Source organism: Colletotrichum costaricense (assembly GCF_030867565.1).
Source record: "Colletotrichum costaricense strain IMI 309622 chromosome Unknown Scaffold_10.1, whole genome shotgun sequence".
NCBI lineage: Eukaryota > Fungi > Ascomycota > Sordariomycetes > Glomerellales > Glomerellaceae > Colletotrichum > Colletotrichum costaricense.
The window spans coordinates 2,054,093-2,072,796 of record NW_026848239.1 but is presented as its reverse complement, the minus strand read 5'-3'; the positions used below and the strand labels follow the sequence as shown (position 1 = coordinate 2,072,796).

Below are 18,704 nucleotides of genomic sequence, written 5' to 3'. Positions count from 1 at the left end.
GCATGGGGGTAGACTACCGATGGAGTATTTGTTTTTCGCCCAAGACTGACGTCCTCTCAATTTTGCTACTATTTGATATTGTCATGTTGAATCTATTGAATTCCCTCCCAAGACAAGCCTCTCGTGCATCATCAGGTGACGGACGGCCCTTGCCTTTGTTGCAAACTTTGACTATCCCGATCCCATCCCATCAGTACGGTGGACCTCAAACCACCCTCGCCGGCCCCTCAGTCGTCGCACCACCAGACCGGCCCAACTCGTTCCCAACATCTCTGTTATCCTCCCCCGTCCCCGCCGCAGAATCACCGCCAACGCTGCCCCGTACGGCGGTGGTACTCCGTCCTCTGCGCGGTCCCAGATCGACGGGCACGAGGACGCGCCGCTTGACGAAGCGCATGTACAGGAGGAAGCAGAAGAATAGGAATGCAACGACCATGCAGAAGGTAAGGATGCCTACCAGGGCGTTTACGCTCGAGTCGCTTGCCATTTTTGGTGTGGTTTTGTTGGAGTTTGTGATGCTGATGAAGATGTTAGTTTCAATGTCTGAGGGCCTTGATAGCACTGGTTGGGTGGTGGATGTTTCGATGGTGACTTTCATGGCCAGTTGATAGTCGGCTTCTTTTATACAAGTCGAGGTGGTCTCGTTAGGTTACGTTCATCACGGCCAAAGGCGCTTGTTTTGATCGGTGGAAGTAGTGAATCAGCCAGCTCACGCAGCCAACCCGGCGATGGACTGTACCCAAGGCAGTCGCGTCAAGATGCGACATCTCGACGGGCAGCATACATGTCGAGCGCCGTGAATCATTCTACATCACACGGCGAGGAGTAAGGACCAACTTTCTTAAAGATGTCAAGCGATTATGATTATCAGGAGACTATCCCATATGTGACAATACCGAAAACCCAGATCCCGAAGCCATCAAAAGCAAAGCGAAGGGTATAATGCTATGTGCAGCCCACCAGAATGTTGTATCCCCGTTACCTGATTCCCCGAGAACCGACCTGTCCCGGTCTGTACCATACCAAAGACACCTGTGAAACCCGTGTATTCTCCGTCGCCCTGTCCGCACATTGTCCGTTCCAATTCCCTCCTCCTCTTCGACCGTCTTCTAGAAAGTCTTACATGATTTGACTGGCCCCAGTCCAAGTTCTCCCCCGTTCTATCCCAACCCCTTTCCCCTTCGCGCCAGTAAAGATAAATGCATAGATAATATGAGATGTATGGAAGGTAGAGAGAGAGAAGGAGAAGGAGAAAGATAGAAAGCGTTGTATAGGATATGTTGGGTGTTGTGTTGTGTTGTGTTGTGTTCTGTGAGGGAGGGTTCAGAGCAAGGAGTGTCGTTGCAGCGCGAGTGATGTGATTGTAGCGATGTGGAGGTGATTGTCGTGTATGGTTGAGATTGCCGAGACGTGGTCCAGATAAGCGACGTCAGGTGCCCCGGCAGGCCGCGTGAATGTTGCTAGCAAAACACCGAGGGGGTTTGAAGAGGCGGGAAAAGTCGTATTGGTTATAATGCCGAGTCGTTGGTGGGGTAGTAGTGGGCGGTCCTCTATGGGGGAAAGATGAGCGAAATGCAACCGAGTCTATCACCAAACGAGCCGTAGACAAACACCGTTGTATCCTTTCTATGTGGGCAGTGGGCAGCTCGAACTGCAGTCATTTCCTGAAACAAGTATGAGAGTGTCTCGGGCAAGGAGGCAGACAGATTGGTGGTGTGGGAAATCGTCGCCAAGGTGGTGAGCCAGCCCCAGGCCGCGAGAGTACGCGTCGTTAGCAGCGTCGCGGTCGGAGTTGCATCAGTCCGCGCCCCCGTCTTTGCCGATCTTGGGGTCAGTAGCGAAAGTGCGCAGTGGAGGGTCGGACGGGCTGCGTGGAAATAAACTCAGCCGCGCCACCCGCGTTTGCGAAGCGAGTCGAGAGCCAAGGCATGTCATGAATGCTGTGACGATGGGGGCTGCTACTGATCTTTGCCCGGGAAACAGATATCCTGGCCAGGAATATGCTTCCTTGTCTTTTTCGTGACAGATGAGCCGGCTCGTTCTTGGTCGTTGATTTAGGGGCGCTTGCTTAGACTTGGAGGCCATGTGAATGGCTCGGGTGAGCCCTTGAAACCCATGTATGGAACACGGGAACGCCAATGCACGACCGAAGAGGCCCGGCGGGAAGGCAAGCGAGTGGTCGAAGACGAGCCGGTGGAAAGACGGGTCTGGAGAAGACAGAGTAGCGTCTAGCATTTTGGAGCAGGCGGATAAGGCGCGGTGTCGTTCGGTAGCTCCTTGACGCAGATGATGTACGTCATGCAGGCCGGACGGATACAGGCGACCCCTCCAAGAGACGATCACCAGATACACCCCCAACCCATCATGCACCAAGAAAAGAGCTACTGATTGGCGACGTTGATGGTCGAGGCTCGGATCCGTTATCGAAGTGCAGGCGGACAAACGCGGCGATGATAGGTGGTCTAGAATCGTCCCGTCATGGATGATAGACAAAAATGTGACCAGAGAGGCAAAGTAGGCGCCGCTTGCCCCTGCACTGTTTGCACGTCGTGACAATGCGGTGAAGGTCTAGAGGAGGGGTTCATCCATACTGAAAGCTGTCGAAAAAGAGGGAAACATCGAAAGCTTCCCCGCCTCCCAGAGCATACATAGAGGCAGACTGAGAGAGAGAGACGGGGTGATAGGCTCCCAGCTGAGATGGCGAAGGAGGGGGGAGAGAGAGGGAGGGTTGAGGATGGTGCGTCGGAGGAAAAGTGGCTCGTAATCCCCAAGGTCGATGCCGGGGAGTGGAGCTGGCGGTGCCGGTCGCTGAGCGGGGCAGAGGTGATTCGCCGACTCCATCTAAATCGGGAAAAGTGGATTCGATTCCGGAAGCCTCCATTGGTCTGCGCCACAGCAGCTGACAGCACCTCCAGGGTCTCCACCCATCCACACCAAAAGTCCTATTCGGTAGTAGTGTAGATGCTCATGCTCATGCTCATCCTCAAGCTCTAGCACCGCACTACGCCCAGTGACAGTCAACCCGGGACCAAGACGAGGAGTGCGACGGACAGATGCAAGTGTGTGACCGGGGGGGGAATAAACCCGTGGACCCCTACACCACACCTCCATCTTCCTCGTGCAGCCTGTCCAAAGCCGCAGCCTGGCCATTCCCAATCAAGTCAACGACGTACGACTTGCTCTCCGACGACATCTCTTGATGCTTCCCTTCCCTTTGTCCAGCCCTGCTCTTGTTCCCGTGTTTCGCTCACGCGGTTGCCCTGTGTCTCCAAGCCCCTCCCGTACCCCTCGACCCTGGTCCCAAAGTAGTGACTCACTCCATCAAGTCTTGACCAGACTTGTTGTGTTGCTTCCGGGACATCACGCTTGTGCCTCACCAGACGCGAAGCACCTTGCCCCCTCGGCCAGGTCGTCGTCGCTCACCTGGCCCGCCGCCTGTCAGGCACCCTCGCTCCCACCTAGGCGCCTCCGCGGCGTCAAGCCCGTTGCGCCCCGTCCCCGTATCCGCCACCACCGTATACTTGGTGACTTGGGGTGTGGTGCGCAGTCATGGACTGGTACTGCTCTGCATAGGTAGTTGGTGCATGCATCGCTGGTATCGTAGGATCCCACCGTCCAGGGGCTGAAGGCGGTGTATGCTGGTTTCCCAGCGGTGTCTGGAGCCCGCCGCCGTATGAATGGCTCGTCATCGACCGACTATCATAGCTGCTGACAGCTGGTAGAGGTGCAGCGAGACGTAGTCCAGATTGCCGCGGCGACACTGATGTGAGTGCGGGAGAAAGGTTGCGCGGTGGTCCTGTGGAATACGCAGGCCAGCTATGCGTGCTGCCGGTGATCGACCGCGGTGAGGTCAACCCTTCGTGGTGGTGGACTTGCGATGGAACGCCATAGGCACTGACATGGTCTGATGCAACAGTTGGGGCTGGCGGCGTCGGGAGCGGTGGGGGATACGCGTTGACCGGTGTGGGCGTCAAGAGGTGCGAGGCTGGAAGAGTCGATGAGGGGCTAGCGCTGTATTTGCCAATGATCTTCTTCAGCGCCGATTCCAAAATCTTCCACGGGAAAACTTTGACGTCCTTCTCAATGTTCCTCGGCTTCGGGTTCGGGAATCCCATGATGATCTTGAAGAATTCCTCCGAGTCGGCCTTGGCCTTGCTGACCGTCAAAGGCCTGAAGCCCTCGAGGTTGCGGCGGATGCGGTTCTTCTCCTCCACAGTGAACCTGGCTGGAGCAACGACAAGCTGTTCCAAGAGGTAGATAGTGTCCACAGACGTGACGTAACACTCGTTCTTCTCTGCCCACCAGATGCAGCTGATGCAAATACTGTTGGGTGGTCTCTCATTGACATTGACGGGTCGGAAGGTTGCCGTGAGCGTCGGTCCTGTCTGTTTCTTGCTGAACATGACGATGCGTCTTCGGTTAGACCACTCCTCGGGAGACCATTCGGTAGACATGGTATCGAGCTTGCCAACAATCTTTAGTTGAGCCTTGTTGGAATAAGATCCCCAGTGGTTGTAACCAGACTGCTGTCCGCCTCCCGGAGAGCTTGGGATCGAGCTGGTCCTGACAAGCAGAGGCATCGTGGCAGATGGCATCGGTAGCGGCGTCAAGCTAGGACGCGAGATCTGCGTGTGCGTGATGGGGGGGCCGGGCGTTCGTCCGTATGCCTGCCATCCGGCCATCGGCGGCCGCAACGGCGGGGGCACTGCTCGGGCGTAATGCTGCTCCGGGAAGGAGTTGGTTCGGTAAGCACTGAGCATGTTGGTATTGTTGTTGTCTTGCGAGAATGAGTTTCCATAGGGAGACTGGGCAGGCTGTTGCGGAGCTGTTGCAAAGTCGTACGTATTTGTACTGGCTTCGTTGCCGAGCTGAGTGCTTGCTGACCTGGGGGACTGATGTTGCTGTTCAGGTGACTTTGACATCTTCCTCGTGATGTCGTCTGATCTAGCACCTGGGCCTGCTTCGTGATATACAAATTGACCCGCTGCCGCCTTGAACACTTCTTCGCCGTTCTCTGTTTCAATCAGGACCAAAACTGGCACGTTTTCGTTGGCACAGCTGGTGACCACAAATGACGGTGCATCGGCCGAGACAACGAACATGTAGCCGTTGCTGTCCTGGGATTCTTTGGTGGGTTGTGCCTGCACCTTGTTCACGCCGAAAACGAGGGAGTAGAAAGGCGCCACGGTGAGGAGATCGTATGGCGAGTTGATCTTGACCTGCACTTTGGTGCCCGCCATTCCAGAACTTGGTTGACATGATACCACCGATGGACCTACACTGACAGACATGTACGAGCCCACCGCACTGTTGGCGGCAAAAGCTTCCTGGTTCATCTGGGCTGCGGTGAGCTGGCCTGCACCGCCGTGCTGCGCAGGGTAGGCTTGCGCTCCATATTGCTGATACCCGGCATCCTGATACCCACGGGACGAATCATACCCTGCAAGACACACGTTCGTGTTAGCCATAGCACTCCAACTGGGTGTATTGAGCCAAAACGCTCATGGGAACCGAAAAGATCACACAAAGTCCATCAAGCTCGCCTTTACTACAGAGAAAAAAAAACGTACCGTGGATTGGGCCTGGCTGTTGCTTCCCGTAGTGGGACATGGGGAGGAGACCGCCCGGCGGGGAGTCGCCCCGAAGGTCTCCGTTGGCCCTTGCGACTGCCTCTTCGTACTTGAGAGTCACCGTTTCTGGCGAGTCAAGGCCTTCCTCGCCGATGATTATTGGCCTTTGCGGGTGGAAGTCGGGCTGTTCTCGGTGAGGTACCCCTCGTCAGCCTTACCGCGCTCTTCAAGATAGCACGAGGCGTTGTCGAGTGATGCGGCCAACAACGTCTCGGGGGTGGCTCAACTCCACGTTGAGATGGGAAGTTTTGACTCACCTCGAAATGCTTGTAGGAAGCACACTCAAACTTCGCAGCAGACATTCAAGCTGTAGAAGAGGGTGCACTTGGGAAAGGATGCGTGATCTGGTGTCGGGAAAATGCAAACCACTGTTTCGGGAGCAGTGTTGCAACGACAGGAAAAGAGACTATGGCCTTGTGGGACCGTCGAGGGACAAAGGGAGGAAGGGAGAGATATGTCTTGAGATTGCTGTGATTAGAGTCCGGGCGAGTTTTGTTGAACAGGGCAAGGACAAGTGCGAGGGAAGGGAGAATTCCTAGTAGAGGAACGTCAGTCTCAGGATATTCTCCCGGCAGGATTGGTTTGAGACACCGTACTCAGATATGTGGATGGCGTATCCGAGCTGGCTGGTGGCGCTAGGAATTTGAGAAGATCGGCTGCTGTGATTATTGTGGAGGTTCGACGCGACTGGAATCGAGGAGCGAGCTGTAGAGGTCGGGCCGGGTGATGATACCAGGTTGAGAAGAGCGAAGCAAGTTGGAGAAATGGAGAAAGCGGGAAGGCTGAGAAGATACCCAGGAGCGGCAATCTTAAACCAAGCTCAGCTCTTTGAGGGCAGATGTTGCGCGAAGTGAACTCAGACCGATGCACCTGTCATTGGTCGCCGTGGCGCTGGCAAACCGAAATCTGAGATCAAGTTTCGGGACGACCCAAGAATTCCAACGCGCTGGTAACCGACTGAAAGATGCCGTGCTGGGACTGTTCATTGGCACGCAAGTCAGCCTGAATGCTCCAAAGGTGGAGCATTGATGCTCCTTCGCAAGAACTGCTGGCTGGGGACGGCAAGATGCAGCGAGCGGCATAACGGCTTCTTGCTGGAGTTCGTGGCCATGCAACAGCTTGCAGGCAGAGGAAGGGATCACGTACTCAACCGTCTAGGTCGGGGTGTTCGCCAGTGTTGTGTCCAATCAGGGCTAGAGGTTGTTGACAAACAGACTGAATCCGTTCACTATGCCAGAGGCGTGGAGCTGAACCGTGCTTCGTTCGTTGGTCCTGTAGGCTGATGGCGAACCTGTTCGTGAGAACAAGAGAGTTAGAAACAGGCGTCCTTTGAGGGAAACAAGCTCAAAGATGCTGCAGCACTCGTGCGTTTCTTCGGCGAGAAGAGCAGCAGGTTTGCGAGCGAGGTCCACCAAGCCAGAAGTGCCCGAATATCGGTTGTGAGGTTACTCACCGGGCATGAACGGGGTAGGCGAAGACAGAAATGGGGAAACTAGAAAGAGAGTAGGAGATGGGGAGTAAGAGGGAGAGACGAGACTGGGACTCAGAAAGTCAGACTCTGTCGCTGATTTTGTTGCGGGGGTGAAGGAGGTAGATGAGGAATGTTGACGAGGTACGGGGCAGTGGTGTTGCATTTCTCGCATACCCAGGTCTGTCTGATGGAGAGAGAGATAGCAAAGCCAGTCTGTCTCCCTGCAGGCCAGGTACGGTACGTGTGTTATGAGTGTTGAAGGGAAGACGACGACGACGACGACGAGTCTGCGGCGACAGAGAGGTTCGGCCGGACAGATCCACACGGGAGGGAACAGGGACCTTGGGAAGATGGATATTGCTTTTGGTCTGCTTGCCGCACTAACAGGAAGCTCACGTACCAATAGCTCCGTCTTGGGGATCCCGACTACCCTCCCTTACAGTAGTACCCCTCGTCGTTTCTTTTGGAAGAGGGCTCTGCGTCCTTCCCTAGCCAGTGGAGATAATCTGGTCCACGAGTAGCTTTTGGCGGAGGAGGAAGAAGCGGGCAAGGAGGGACTCAAGACCGGGTGGCATTTGTGGGGATGAGGGGAGGGGGGTGTGTATGGTAAGGGTACCTAGGTATCCGTACAGGAAGCAACCTGAACGCGGTTATGGATTCTTGTAGAGGACTGGCAAGGAGAAAAGGGTGGGGAGCAGGAGTCAGTTGTTCATTGAGGAAGGGTGTTGCGCGTGTTTGAGTGGCTGTAGGTATTCGTGGATGGTGATGATGATGTATAGGAACCGCTTCAGCTGGCAAGAGTTGGCATGCAGTTGGGAGGAGAGACTTGCTTCATAGAGAATTTGGGGTGTGGCAAGGGAATAAGGCTGTCGCTCAAGTTGGTGAATGAACTGCCCTTTTCTTGCTACCCAGACACCGTGGATAGGTAGCGTGGTAGCTTAACCAACTTGTAGCCCAAAGGCAAGACACGGGGCTGTAGTGTCAAAAGTGAGAAGCAAAAGAAGAGCGAAAGGTCTCTCATGCAGGGAGACTGAAGGGGAGAGACCGTTCGTAAGAGGGAAAGAAGGAAACGGCCGTTGCAGGAAGAAGAAGGGGAATGACAAATGACAGGGAACATCGGGAAGCTCAGGGCGAGGGGCCTGGATCCATAGATGGGTAAGAAGAGGGCAGAAAAAGAGAGAAAGACTGAGATTGAGGACAGGAAAAAGGAATTATGGAGGGGACTTACTCGTCAAGATCGACCGTGATGAGCGGCAGCGCAGGAGAGGCAGTACCAGGGGATTGCTAGGTAAGTAAGGTACCTTACGTACAGATGATGTACAGCACAACCAAAAGACTCGCAAGAACAGGTGTTTCTATCCGCAGAGAGGTTTTGCGGTGTTAGTAGGCTTGGCGGGAAACATATAAGCAGTGAGGCGATCACCGCTTGTCACTTGCTGCTCGCGATATTGGAAAGATGCACGCTTATTAGGGCGGGAGAAGCTTCAGATTGACTTTTGCGTTCGGACAATAGAGGTACTGAAAAGAGAGGAAGCGAGAAAGAAAAGAGTGTGTGTGAGTGTGTGTGTGTGAGTGAGTGCGTGAAGGCGTGAGTGAGAGACAGACTGCGGGAGGGGGGTATCGTAGAAGAGAGTGAGAGTGAGAGTGTGAGAGAGGCTTGAGGCGTGTGTCGATCAACCGTAGATGGGATTTGATGTCTGCGAACCACGGATTAGCGTACTGTGATTGGCCATAGCTCCTGTGAGCAGCTGCAGCAAACCCAATGAGCGGAAGGGTTGGGATGAACGAGAGGAATGGCTATAGACCGACTGTGGCATGTGGCCAGGGTTAGGATGGACCGGGGCTCATCTAACGGCATGGAGGGGTGCGGTAATAGTGTGTGCAATCGGGATACAAGCGGCACGCTCCAGTGTCACTGGATCTGGCTTGGGATACTACCGACCGGCTGAGCCCTTGCATGCGTCCGTCCGCACCCCCTCAACCACCGGAGACCTTGCATAAGACCTGTCAGGCAATGTACAAGTGCGAATGTACACGAGGGAGACCCCAGGCTAAACCAACCCGTCATCCAATACAAACCCTGTGTGCTCGTGCCTTTTGAAAACGGGGGGGAGGCATTTGGGAGGACATGAGGGGGGGCCAGACGAGAGGAGAAGATACCTATGAGAGTGGCAGTCCTCCGTACAGTGAGAGAGAGTGTGTGTGTGTGTGTGCGAGAACTCAGAAGTGCATGAAGCAAGGTTGGTGAGCCCATGCCACAGATAGCGTAGCTGAAAGAGGGCACATTTTGCTAACATGGCACCATCATCATGGACACCTACCAAGGAAAGGCACGGGAGCCGGTGGAAGATCAGGTGTGGGAAAAAAATGGAGGAGATCGGGAGATCCGCATGGAGGGATGCAGCAAACCTGGCTATAGAGAGATGAGACTTACATCTGATTCAAAACTCAGAGTGAGATCCAGGGACCGGACCGGCTTAGACCTGATGTCTCTCACGATCGTCTTTGAGATAGGTATCTGGTCTGCGGCCTGCCCACCTCTAGCTAAGTATATCCGTAGATAGCGTACGATCAGCGTGCTTTCTGGAGGCTGAAATCCAATGTGCCAATGTCTGCGCCGGTCGAGCGTACAACAGCCAACAGCAGGGCCTGGGAGCGTTGGGTTTGGTCGGTGTCGTCCGCGGCCGAGATGAAAGCCGACGGAGATCTATGGAGATCTTGAGCCCAGCAAGGTATAATACTCCTAGGTATCCGTATCCGTACAGCAGGTATACTACTGGTACGGTACTGCTTCGCCTCGACCGAAAAAAGGTCGTTGGGGGTCAAATTACTCGTCGGTGTCGCTTCGGCTGCTCGGGCTTCCGGGGCGCATCTGCCAAATGACGATCTCTGATGCCGCTGCGGAGTGGGCGCAAATTGTCCCGACTGGGAGTGCTGTCAAAAAAAAAAAATCGCGATAAACGGTGAGGTACTCGGTAATGTGAAGAAACCCGGACAGAATTGCTTTGCACCCCCCTGAATATGCTTATTTCTTCCTTCGCCTTGGTCTCAGAGGGTCGATCAATAACGCGTGATACTCTCAACCGGTAGTCTGTATTAGACAATCAAGAACTAATCAAGGGTGCTGGTGAAGATGGTGGTTCAAGCAAGGCTTGCGCTCTTCTCTGTTGCCGTGTGGGTAGGTAGGTACACTTACGACACTGCCTCTCCTCTGAGCTGAGGTCTGCCTCTGCCTGTTGCCTGTACACGAGCGTCAAGAAGACGCCGTGGAGTTTCTGTGCCTCACTGGGGGAGGGGGGGGGGGGTTTGAATCTCGGAGCTTTCCTGCCCTGCCCCTGGCATTTGCTGCCCTGCCCTGCTCGTTTCTTTCTCGATGTTTCCTGTCACCACTAATTGGTCAGCCCAATTGCTAATAGTGCAGGTGAAGCACTCGGCCCCGGGGGCGATCAGTGGATTCATCCTCCCGCTGGAGAATAGCGTGATTGTAACCTCAGCGGTGACAGAGAGGACTGTCGGGTCAAGTCGTTGTTTGAAAATGAGGGGAGCGTGTGCTGGAGACTTGACGACACTGATCATGTCAAGAATTGGTTGGCGATGCGCAGATGCACAAGGCATCGAAAGAGGTAGAGGCGGCGCCGTGTTGCTGCCATCTCAACCTCTTGCTTCAACCTTGGCTTCTTGATCTTCTCCCACTACAGCCCATCGCAGCCCAGCCAAGCATGTTTGCAGGGCCAAGCCGGGGTTTCTCTGCCTTCAGTGGTGTGTTGACACTCGGGCTCCCCTCCATGTTCCCTACGCATACACTACTTGACTACCGCACTACACCCCCTTGCAGCCAGGAGGAGGCAGCAATGCTGCACTAGAGGCTAGAGACGGGATGATCGACGGCGGGAAGCAAGCCAGGCGACGACGCCTGTCGGATGGTCCAATAAAGCTAGGCGGCTTTGTAGACCCGGGCAGTTGACTGAGATCAAATCCCCGTCATTTCTGCCCGAGCAGGGCCCCCCAGCGCAGCTGAACGAACGCCCTGGTCGATATGCCTCCACAAGGACCCAAGTGCGTGAGTATGTGTGCGTGTGTGCGTGCGTGTGGAGGGAAATGTTTGGGGGTTTCGACCAGAGCTGTCACCGAGGAGATCATCTAGCGAGCTGTACTGCCGAGGCCACTCTGTCGGTCGACGCTGATGAGGTTCAAATCTGGGCGAATCGAAACCCAAAACTCACCCATCTTGTTGTGATCCGTCTCGGACTACGAGCCAGCACTGTGTGTGTTTCCCAGGACTCGAAAAGCCATGGCAGTCTCCCGTGTAAGCCTTGACGCCGGAGAGCGGGACGGGTTGGCGCCATGACCGGCCATTTTATTGCTTGGGTAGAGCAGCGCAATCAAAGATGGCTGGCTCAGCCGGGGGAACGTGGAAGGGGTCCAGAAAAGAGAGTTCAAGACTCACGACACAGAATTGGCAAGGCCTGGCGTGGCGTGGCGGCGTGGGCCTGTGAATTGGCGGCCGTCTTGTACGGGAATAGACGGATCTGTGTCTGGCTATCTGCCCGCCTCCGCACGTCAACTCAACTTCTTTCCGTAGCGCCCGTGTCTCGCTGTCATGTCAGGCACAGACTTACTGTTCACAACCCAATTCCCCTCCCCGTTGGATGGGCCTTCTTCACGAGGTGCCTAGTGGGCTGGCTTGGTGGACTTGCCGCTGTTGGTTCGTTCCTAGTGGTTGTCGGAGAGTCAACAAGCGTGAGACTCGTGTCTAAGACGACTGCGCCTAATTCCAATTGACGGGCGGTAGCTTGGGGTGAGATGGGAAAGGCGGGCGATGCCGCAAAGTGAAATGCGATGGGTCGATGACAGCCAGCAGGGGGGTGTGGGAGTTGTTGACGATGACGACCGATACCAGTTGGTGATGAAATCAGGACGGGTTGGGCTCCAGCAAATAGAGATTCCAGTGACCGCGATTAGTGTCGAATGGTTGGCTCGCAGTGGGCAGGCGATGAGATGGCTCAACGTCGACGATAGCCTGGGAACGGTTGCGGTCTTATATCCAACGTGGGTGGTTTTGGAAAGGTTGGTGGCTTCCCGCCGCGGCGTCCTCGCTAGACTCGGCCCAACATGGCAAAGATACAAATCGATGTCTTTTCGAACACGTTGGTGTAGCAAAGTACGAGCTCAGAGCGAGTACCGACGAACGAGCAGATGGCTGCATTCGCAGGCGACGCGAGAAAATGGCACACGGCCGCTGTCTACAGGCTCGAAATAACAAGTGCCTGGCCTTGGTTGCAATTCTTTCGGTTGTCGTTGGTGCTTGCTTGGCTTACTTGGGTCCATGGGGTTTGTGTTCCCAGCCCGACAGTCGGCCAGACGACATCTCGAGAGCCACCGTTCCGGAAGTGGAGCGGGCAGCCATTTGCCCATACTGTGTTGGGTGCAGTCACGGCCCCCATCCATGCCATTGGCACTGAAAACTAGCATCACAAAAGTGAGGACGTCCCGGTCCTGAGGTCCGGGGAGCGATGTGTGCATTCGTGAGGCAAGTCACACAACCTAACACTGCACAGGCACGCATGTAGCGGCCAGCGGCGGGTGTTACAGGAATTGATCTGGCGAGTTGCTCCTGCAGAAGACACAGTCGGCGACTCTCTTCAAGTTGAGTTGAAGAGATATTGAACGATAGGCGGCAAAGAAGGTGGCTACAATGACCCCCTCACAAAGCTTGGCTCGAGGCGCCCCTGGGTTGGTCGCCAGGACTAGGGTGACGACGAAGATGGTAATTCGTGACGGTAAGGCGACGACTGACACCGGTAGTGTGCAGAGTAGCGCAAGTGAGGCGGATAGGGCTCGTCTGACCGTCAAAGTCTGAGAGGGCCAACTCGAGTTGCCAAGATGGAGGCGACGGGATCATCAAGGCGAGGGTTCCTTCAGGCTTCAGGGGGCCAGGAGTCATGCCGTTGCCATGTTTGATGGACAGCATGACGGGCGAGCGAAGCTGGGCTAGCAATTGCAAGGCTAGGTATCGGGGCGTATGATTCGTACGTATGCGTACTTGATAGCGTACGTTTGGTCAGATAGACCAGGTTCAAAGCCTCGTGGGATCATTCCATTGCCCCCTTTGGAAAGACTCGGGTGTTTGGAGAAGACTGGATCGACGGCTAAAGGAGGATTACAAGGAGAACCCTTGTTGCAGATCTCGCAGACAGGCGGTGGTGAGCGGTAAGCACCCAATCTTTGGCTCGCGAATGCTGTTGCTGTGAGGTTGTGGGCGACATTGAAGGGGGGCGGAGGGTACTGCGTAGTGGCAGACAAGGCGGCGGCAGATGTAGGTACTCGGTAAGGTAGAAGCATGACAATTAGAGACGCATACGGCCGTGATGGCGGGGACGGTGAGGGAGGTAGGCGTAGTAGGTAGATGGTAGCGGAGCGTTGGAGTCTCAGTCTCCCATGGTGGTAAAAGTGGTGAGAGGATTGAGGAAGAGGAAGAGGAAGAGGAGGAGCAGGAGGAAATGGTCCCATGGAATGAGCCGCCATCCATGCCGTCTGTGTTGTGTCCCGTCTAAGGTACCTTATCGTCCATCTCGCTACCTTAGTGCGCGCGGGAGGAGAGCGACGGCGGGCGGGAAGGAGGAGGACAGACCTCTTCCAAGAATGGACCTGCCTTGACCTGAGGAGACCTGAGGAACAAACTCGATGTACCTACCTTACCTGCCTTACACATGGAAGTCGCGTCGGGGGCCGGGCCTTCCCTCCAGCCTCTAGGTACCTCTGTATCTCCCTCACTTCCATTCCCAGCAGTAAGGCAGGAACCCTGTCACCGATCTTTCCTTTTACGCCTTCCACGCCTTCCATCTGAGAGGAACTGAGCCATCAAACATACCTTACACAGTACCTTAAGGTAGGTAGGTACGGTGTAGATAAGTAACCTACCCAAAGGAATGTACCTAAGGTAGGGAACCTAAGTAAGGTACCTGGCTTACCTAAGGTAGGTAAAGTCCCGGCCGCACCAACACCGCCCCCAAAGCCCCGACGTGGATAGCGCAAGGCAAGGGCCGCTGTCAGTCTGGTCCCGGCGGATTTCCAGCAGACATCAGGCGAGTTTCAGCGACCATGTGCCCTAGACTGCCATGGCGGCGCTGCCTGTGCCGATAGTAACTCGCCTCCGTCTACTACCTACCTACCTTGGGTAAAGTACCTAACGGACTGCTCTCTGCCTTAGGTACCTTGAGCTATAGTAAGGAACAAAAGGTGAGAACAGTATCTTACCTACCCGTACCTGCTCAAGGCCGGTAAGGAAGGCACTCAGCGAATCCCTACCTACCTTACCCAAGGTACCTAAGGTAGTAGTGATCCAAGACGTATCGATGTATGTACATTACGAGGGTAAGGTAGGGAAGGTAGGTAGTCATCCATGGAAGCGCGGGCAGGCACGCCATACGACGGCTTCCTGGTCTTTCCTCCCTGCCTCACTCCCTTCCTTCCTCGAATCTCTTCACCTTTCCACGCCATGGAAGGAAAAGGCCATGTGTCTAAACAGCCAAGCTACCTTAGATACTTCTCTCAAGGGCAGGAGGATCCCAAGTCAAGGTACCTGCCCAGTAAGATCTCGCACTTTCACATCCATGTGCCTCAGGTTACTTACTTCTGTGACAACGACATCTTCCTCCCTCACGGCCACCCTCAACCCAATATCGTCCACCACCACCATAACCACCACGAGCAGCAACGCATCATCACCGCCACAAGTCCAACATCTGATGATTTCTTCCCCCGCTTCTGCCGCTAACACTTTCTTATTCCTTCATCGAGTCCCGTCCTGCAGGTCCCGGAGAGTAGGGTTCCCCCTGACATTTCCTCCTCACTTCTCGCCATCCTTTTGCGGCTCGCCCTCCAGTCGCCTCATCAAGCAACCAACAAGCTTCAACCATCAAGCTTTACCTTGGGCACTCTCCTCTCTGTTCATCTCCCTCTGCTGCTGCAGCGCCGCAACCTGCATTCTCCCTCGCCTGCTAGGGAGCGTGCCTCGCTAGTGTGGGAGCCAACGAGCCAACGAGCCAACGAGCCCTTCTCTGCAGCCCGCCGTTTCGATCTTCTTCCACATCCGACTTGCTGCTCATCCGCCTCCGCTTCGGCTACACTTGCACTTTGCTTGCTGGAAAAAGCATTCATCCCGAATTCGCCAAAACACCACGAGCCTCGACTCCCTCTAGAGTCTAGAGCGTCCTCCACGGGTACTCCACGAGGTCGACATGCCCCTCGTTAGTCTACCTCGCATCGAGGCGCCCAGCTAATCCCTCGGGTACTACTCTGTACAGGGCCATCCATGGACGGATCCTCCCAGGCCCGTTGTTATCGTCATCATCTCGACTCCATCACGCTGTTCTCGTCGCTCTCTTCACCTCCCAATCCTCCCTGGCTCGCCATCTCTCACTCCATCCTACAACGCGAAGCCGCATGCGTGCTCCCTACTTACCCATGCACACCATGCGACAACGCTACCTAACACGCCGTCTTCTTCGTCTACCGGTAGGTATTCTATACAGTAAGCCAAGGTAGACAGAGTCTGCTTCTGCTTATGCTTATTGACCTACCCCAAGGGCTATTTGTACGTATCTCGCCCAACACAGTCGGCCGCCTTATTCCTAGGGCAAATACAATGCCGGCACCATTCGCCTACGGCCGTAACCATCGACCTCGGGCGCCTCCCTCTACTCGTTTAGATAGCGCCATCCACTTGCCATGCCTAGCAGGCTCAACACCATCATTGGCAACATTGGATGGAAGCGGACGAGACGTAGGCCACAGGCTCTGCCGTTCATGCTCCGGTCGGCCTACTGTCCGTTCATCATGGCACATCCGCCTGATGCCAATACGCTTGCGGGTGCGGTTGCGGTTGCGGTTACGGGTGCGGTTACGGGTGTGGCAGGTGTCCAATCATGGCATCACACCTTGGCTCCGACTTTGGCTCGCTTGGCTTGTCTCTCGCCACGACATTTACCATGGCCCTGGAAAGCGTGGTCTTCTACCTTAGTCCAGCCAATCTCGCGCGACACACACAAGCCCACCTTGCCTGCCCTCTCACCGACGGTCTCTCGCTTGTTACCGTTTTACCACTTCATCTTTGGTGCAACTTTGCCCACTTGTGCCCTGGTACAATCTTCCCTAACGCAATCCACCTGCTTCGTCCTTGTCACCATGTCCTATCCGCCCGGCCATGTCTTTGATATGCAAGTCATCCCGCCAGGGTGGGAAGGGGCAGACAATCGGTACCTTGCCTTCATTGCTGCCTCGAGGCCCGCATGTTGCAGATTCGCTTCCGAGAACTAAGGTAGGAAACTCGACATGCTGATTTGCGTGATGCGAGACATTTCTACTCGGGCCCACCTCGTGGCCGTAACGGAAGGCCCAGGACCGTGGATCCAGGACATGATGATGAATAGTTCCTTCTATTCTCGACCATATCAGTTGAAGGCCATGGTACGCATGATGTTGTCCGTAGTCCACGGTCACGGCAACGGGGGCGACGCTGCGTGAGCACTCGAGGTAATTAGATGAGGCATTCTCTAGGCTTTGGCAAACAGGACAGAGCCGTTGCTTGAGAGCCTAAACGCGAATTAGCGCTCCCCCGAACCTGGCAGCTGAGCCCCTCAAACATGCTACCCATGGGCCATTCCTTACCATGTCTTGGGTCGCGTCATCTGAGATAGCGTTCACCAACAACGATGCCGAATAGGTTCAAGAGAATGGATTGCGACCCTGTTGCTGTCGACCGCCTACCCGACCACAGGCCAATGTGCGGGAGCGCGTTGCAGCACTGAACGCCCTGTTTGTTGAGACGGGGCTATAGGCATTGGGAGTTACCTAATCCGTTTTCCCAGAAATTTTGTACTTACTCCTTGATTCGCATAGCAAAGTGCCTTGCTGCTGCATGTATAACCATGGATACGCTACATTCCGGTATGGTAAACTTACCAAGTTACCAACTGAGCTCTGGAACGACGTGTTTAGCCGCAAAAGCGTCTCGGCGGGGTGAAGGCGATGATCGCGAGAAAGAGAGAGAGAGAGAAGGTCTCACCTAATAAGATCATGCACCTCCATATTGGCCTTGAAGCAGATCTTGCGCTCACCCTCGCAACACCCTCGTCTGATACGACCGCTTTCTTCAACGCCTGCTACCATCAAACTGCTGTGCAACACCATTCTCCAGTGCGGGAGGCGGCAATGTGGTTGATCGTGCTCGAGACACCATGATTGGTCTGTGTTCCGAGCTGAGCTGGGAGAGAGTCGTGGTTGGTATGCCGAGCATGCGGCCTTGTGCCACAGTCATGTCGTTTGGACAACTCCCTGGGGCTCAAAAGAGAACCTTGCTTGCTCATCCATGGTTACTTTCAGCTCGGTATGTTGGTACAGTCCTCGGCTTGCATGCGGATAATGGCTGCTGCCGTGTCTTCACTCTCGCTAATCTACTCCAAGTATGGCCTTGTTACCAGCACAGCAGCCACACACTTCGGCATAACCACGTCTCTGGGTTCTTTCGCGCTGTTGCCAACGCTCTTGGCAGCCTCACGAAAACCTCCAATTCATGCAATGGCGACCTTGTTTGTCACATGACGGCATGTAGAGGTTGAGCAACCCTAAGCGAGAAAGTGAGCCATGGCCTTGATTTTCCTGCTCCTTCAAACTTGTTATTCAAGAGACGGCTGTCATAATCGGTATCTGGGCTCGACGTACCCAACAGCAGAGAGACGTCGGACCTCAAAAAGGCAGTATACAACTTACCTCGATGGGACCGTTTCCTTTACGCCACAGTATGACAGCTTGATCATTACCTCTCATGCGCACTCGGCAAAAGACGTTATACGACGTGTGCCCCGGACTACCTGTGCGACCTTGTTATGCGAATTCAGCCAATGCACTGATTTGTCCACGAACCAGTCCTTCGGATACTGGTTCGTGGATCGAAGACACCAGGCTCGAAAGACTTGTCTCAACTACCCGCCCCTGACTGCTGGATCTGAGGGGAACTTCGTGCTGCTTGCCGTCGAATAAGGCACATGCCGGGCGCACACCTCAAAAGATCAATACCAACTTTACGCTCAATAACTGCAAGATTCAGGCGCTTCGCCAGCTGTGTTTTGCATATCAGATTGCGTGCGCAATCGATTGTTGGGCAAAGTATCCTATGTATCTTCAAGTCCTCGACTCAATTGACGCTGCAGCATAGCACTGCTTTCTCTGGGCAGCGCCATCTCACATAAACTTTGTTGATACAGCAATTCCAATCACGACGCGCGACAAGTCCCCGGCAGCATTTGGACTGAGCACTTGACTTGTCGCCTGTCGTACCGGACGAGATCATCCCTGTATTCTGGCTCTAATCGGTAACGGCAGCATCATCTTCCCGACGCGATTCTAGAGCTCGTGGTAGAACCCGTGATTCCAGACGACTTTGAGCGGGCGCCAGGCTCGTAGCACGACAGTATGGCACGCAAATGACCTGGTCGCACCGTTCAAGTCTCTGGAAGCTCTGCGGGTTGCCGTCAGCATACCTCATCTCGGTTTGTTTTTCCACGATCCTGCAGCAAGGCGTGTGCAACCAATCAGCAAAAAGA

General features: G+C 54.9%; 10 protein-coding genes across 10 annotated transcripts; 3 read left to right on the top strand and 7 right to left on the bottom strand.

The window, feature by feature from the left end:
• Nucleotides 1-205: 205 nt before the first annotated feature.
• On the bottom strand, nt 206-598 carry CCOS01_10331 (uncharacterized protein; the record flags this gene model as incomplete). The annotated part of the gene is made up of 1 exon (XM_060458487.1): nt 206-598. One exon carries the CDS (start codon nt 596-598, stop codon nt 206-208), a length of 393 nt encoding a protein of 130 aa, XP_060311652.1.
• Nucleotides 599-919: 321 nt separating this feature from the next.
• On the bottom strand, nt 920-1,072 carry CCOS01_10330 (uncharacterized protein; the record flags this gene model as incomplete). The annotated part of the gene is made up of 1 exon (XM_060458486.1): nt 920-1,072. The coding sequence occupies one exon, from the start codon at nt 1,070-1,072 to the stop codon at nt 920-922; it is 153 nt and encodes a 50-aa protein (XP_060311651.1).
• A 1,496-nt stretch (nt 1,073-2,568) lies between these two features.
• CCOS01_10329 (uncharacterized protein) lies at nt 2,569-2,928 on the bottom strand (the record flags this gene model as incomplete). The annotated part of the gene is made up of 2 exons (XM_060458485.1): nt 2,569-2,841; nt 2,905-2,928. 2 exons carry the CDS (start codon nt 2,926-2,928, stop codon nt 2,569-2,571), a joined length of 297 nt encoding a protein of 98 aa, XP_060311650.1.
• Nucleotides 2,929-3,476: 548 nt separating this feature from the next.
• Nucleotides 3,477-5,932, bottom strand: CCOS01_10328 (uncharacterized protein; the record flags this gene model as incomplete). Its single annotated transcript, XM_060458484.1, has 3 exons — nt 3,477-5,440; nt 5,571-5,754; nt 5,888-5,932. 3 exons carry the CDS (start codon nt 5,930-5,932, stop codon nt 3,477-3,479), a joined length of 2,193 nt encoding a protein of 730 aa, XP_060311649.1.
• A 1,143-nt stretch (nt 5,933-7,075) lies between these two features.
• Nucleotides 7,076-7,264, bottom strand: CCOS01_10327 (uncharacterized protein; the record flags this gene model as incomplete). The annotated part of the gene is made up of 1 exon (XM_060458483.1): nt 7,076-7,264. One exon carries the CDS (start codon nt 7,262-7,264, stop codon nt 7,076-7,078), a length of 189 nt encoding a protein of 62 aa, XP_060311648.1.
• Nucleotides 7,265-12,805: 5,541 nt separating this feature from the next.
• On the bottom strand, nt 12,806-13,072 carry CCOS01_10326 (uncharacterized protein; the record flags this gene model as incomplete). Its single annotated transcript, XM_060458482.1, has 1 exon — nt 12,806-13,072. The coding sequence occupies one exon, from the start codon at nt 13,070-13,072 to the stop codon at nt 12,806-12,808; it is 267 nt and encodes an 88-aa protein (XP_060311647.1).
• A 1,777-nt stretch (nt 13,073-14,849) lies between these two features.
• CCOS01_10325 (uncharacterized protein) lies at nt 14,850-15,122 on the top strand (the record flags this gene model as incomplete). Its single annotated transcript, XM_060458481.1, has 1 exon — nt 14,850-15,122. One exon carries the CDS (start codon nt 14,850-14,852, stop codon nt 15,120-15,122), a length of 273 nt encoding a protein of 90 aa, XP_060311646.1.
• Nucleotides 15,123-15,939: 817 nt separating this feature from the next.
• CCOS01_10324 (uncharacterized protein) lies at nt 15,940-16,419 on the top strand (the record flags this gene model as incomplete). Its single annotated transcript, XM_060458480.1, has 1 exon — nt 15,940-16,419. One exon carries the CDS (start codon nt 15,940-15,942, stop codon nt 16,417-16,419), a length of 480 nt encoding a protein of 159 aa, XP_060311645.1.
• A 347-nt stretch (nt 16,420-16,766) lies between these two features.
• Nucleotides 16,767-17,292, bottom strand: CCOS01_10323 (uncharacterized protein; the record flags this gene model as incomplete). The annotated part of the gene is made up of 3 exons (XM_060458479.1): nt 16,767-16,790; nt 16,870-16,933; nt 17,168-17,292. 3 exons carry the CDS (start codon nt 17,290-17,292, stop codon nt 16,767-16,769), a joined length of 213 nt encoding a protein of 70 aa, XP_060311644.1.
• A 453-nt stretch (nt 17,293-17,745) lies between these two features.
• CCOS01_10322 (uncharacterized protein) lies at nt 17,746-18,141 on the top strand (the record flags this gene model as incomplete). Its single annotated transcript, XM_060458478.1, has 1 exon — nt 17,746-18,141. One exon carries the CDS (start codon nt 17,746-17,748, stop codon nt 18,139-18,141), a length of 396 nt encoding a protein of 131 aa, XP_060311643.1.
• Between the last annotated feature and the right edge of the window lie 563 nt (nt 18,142-18,704).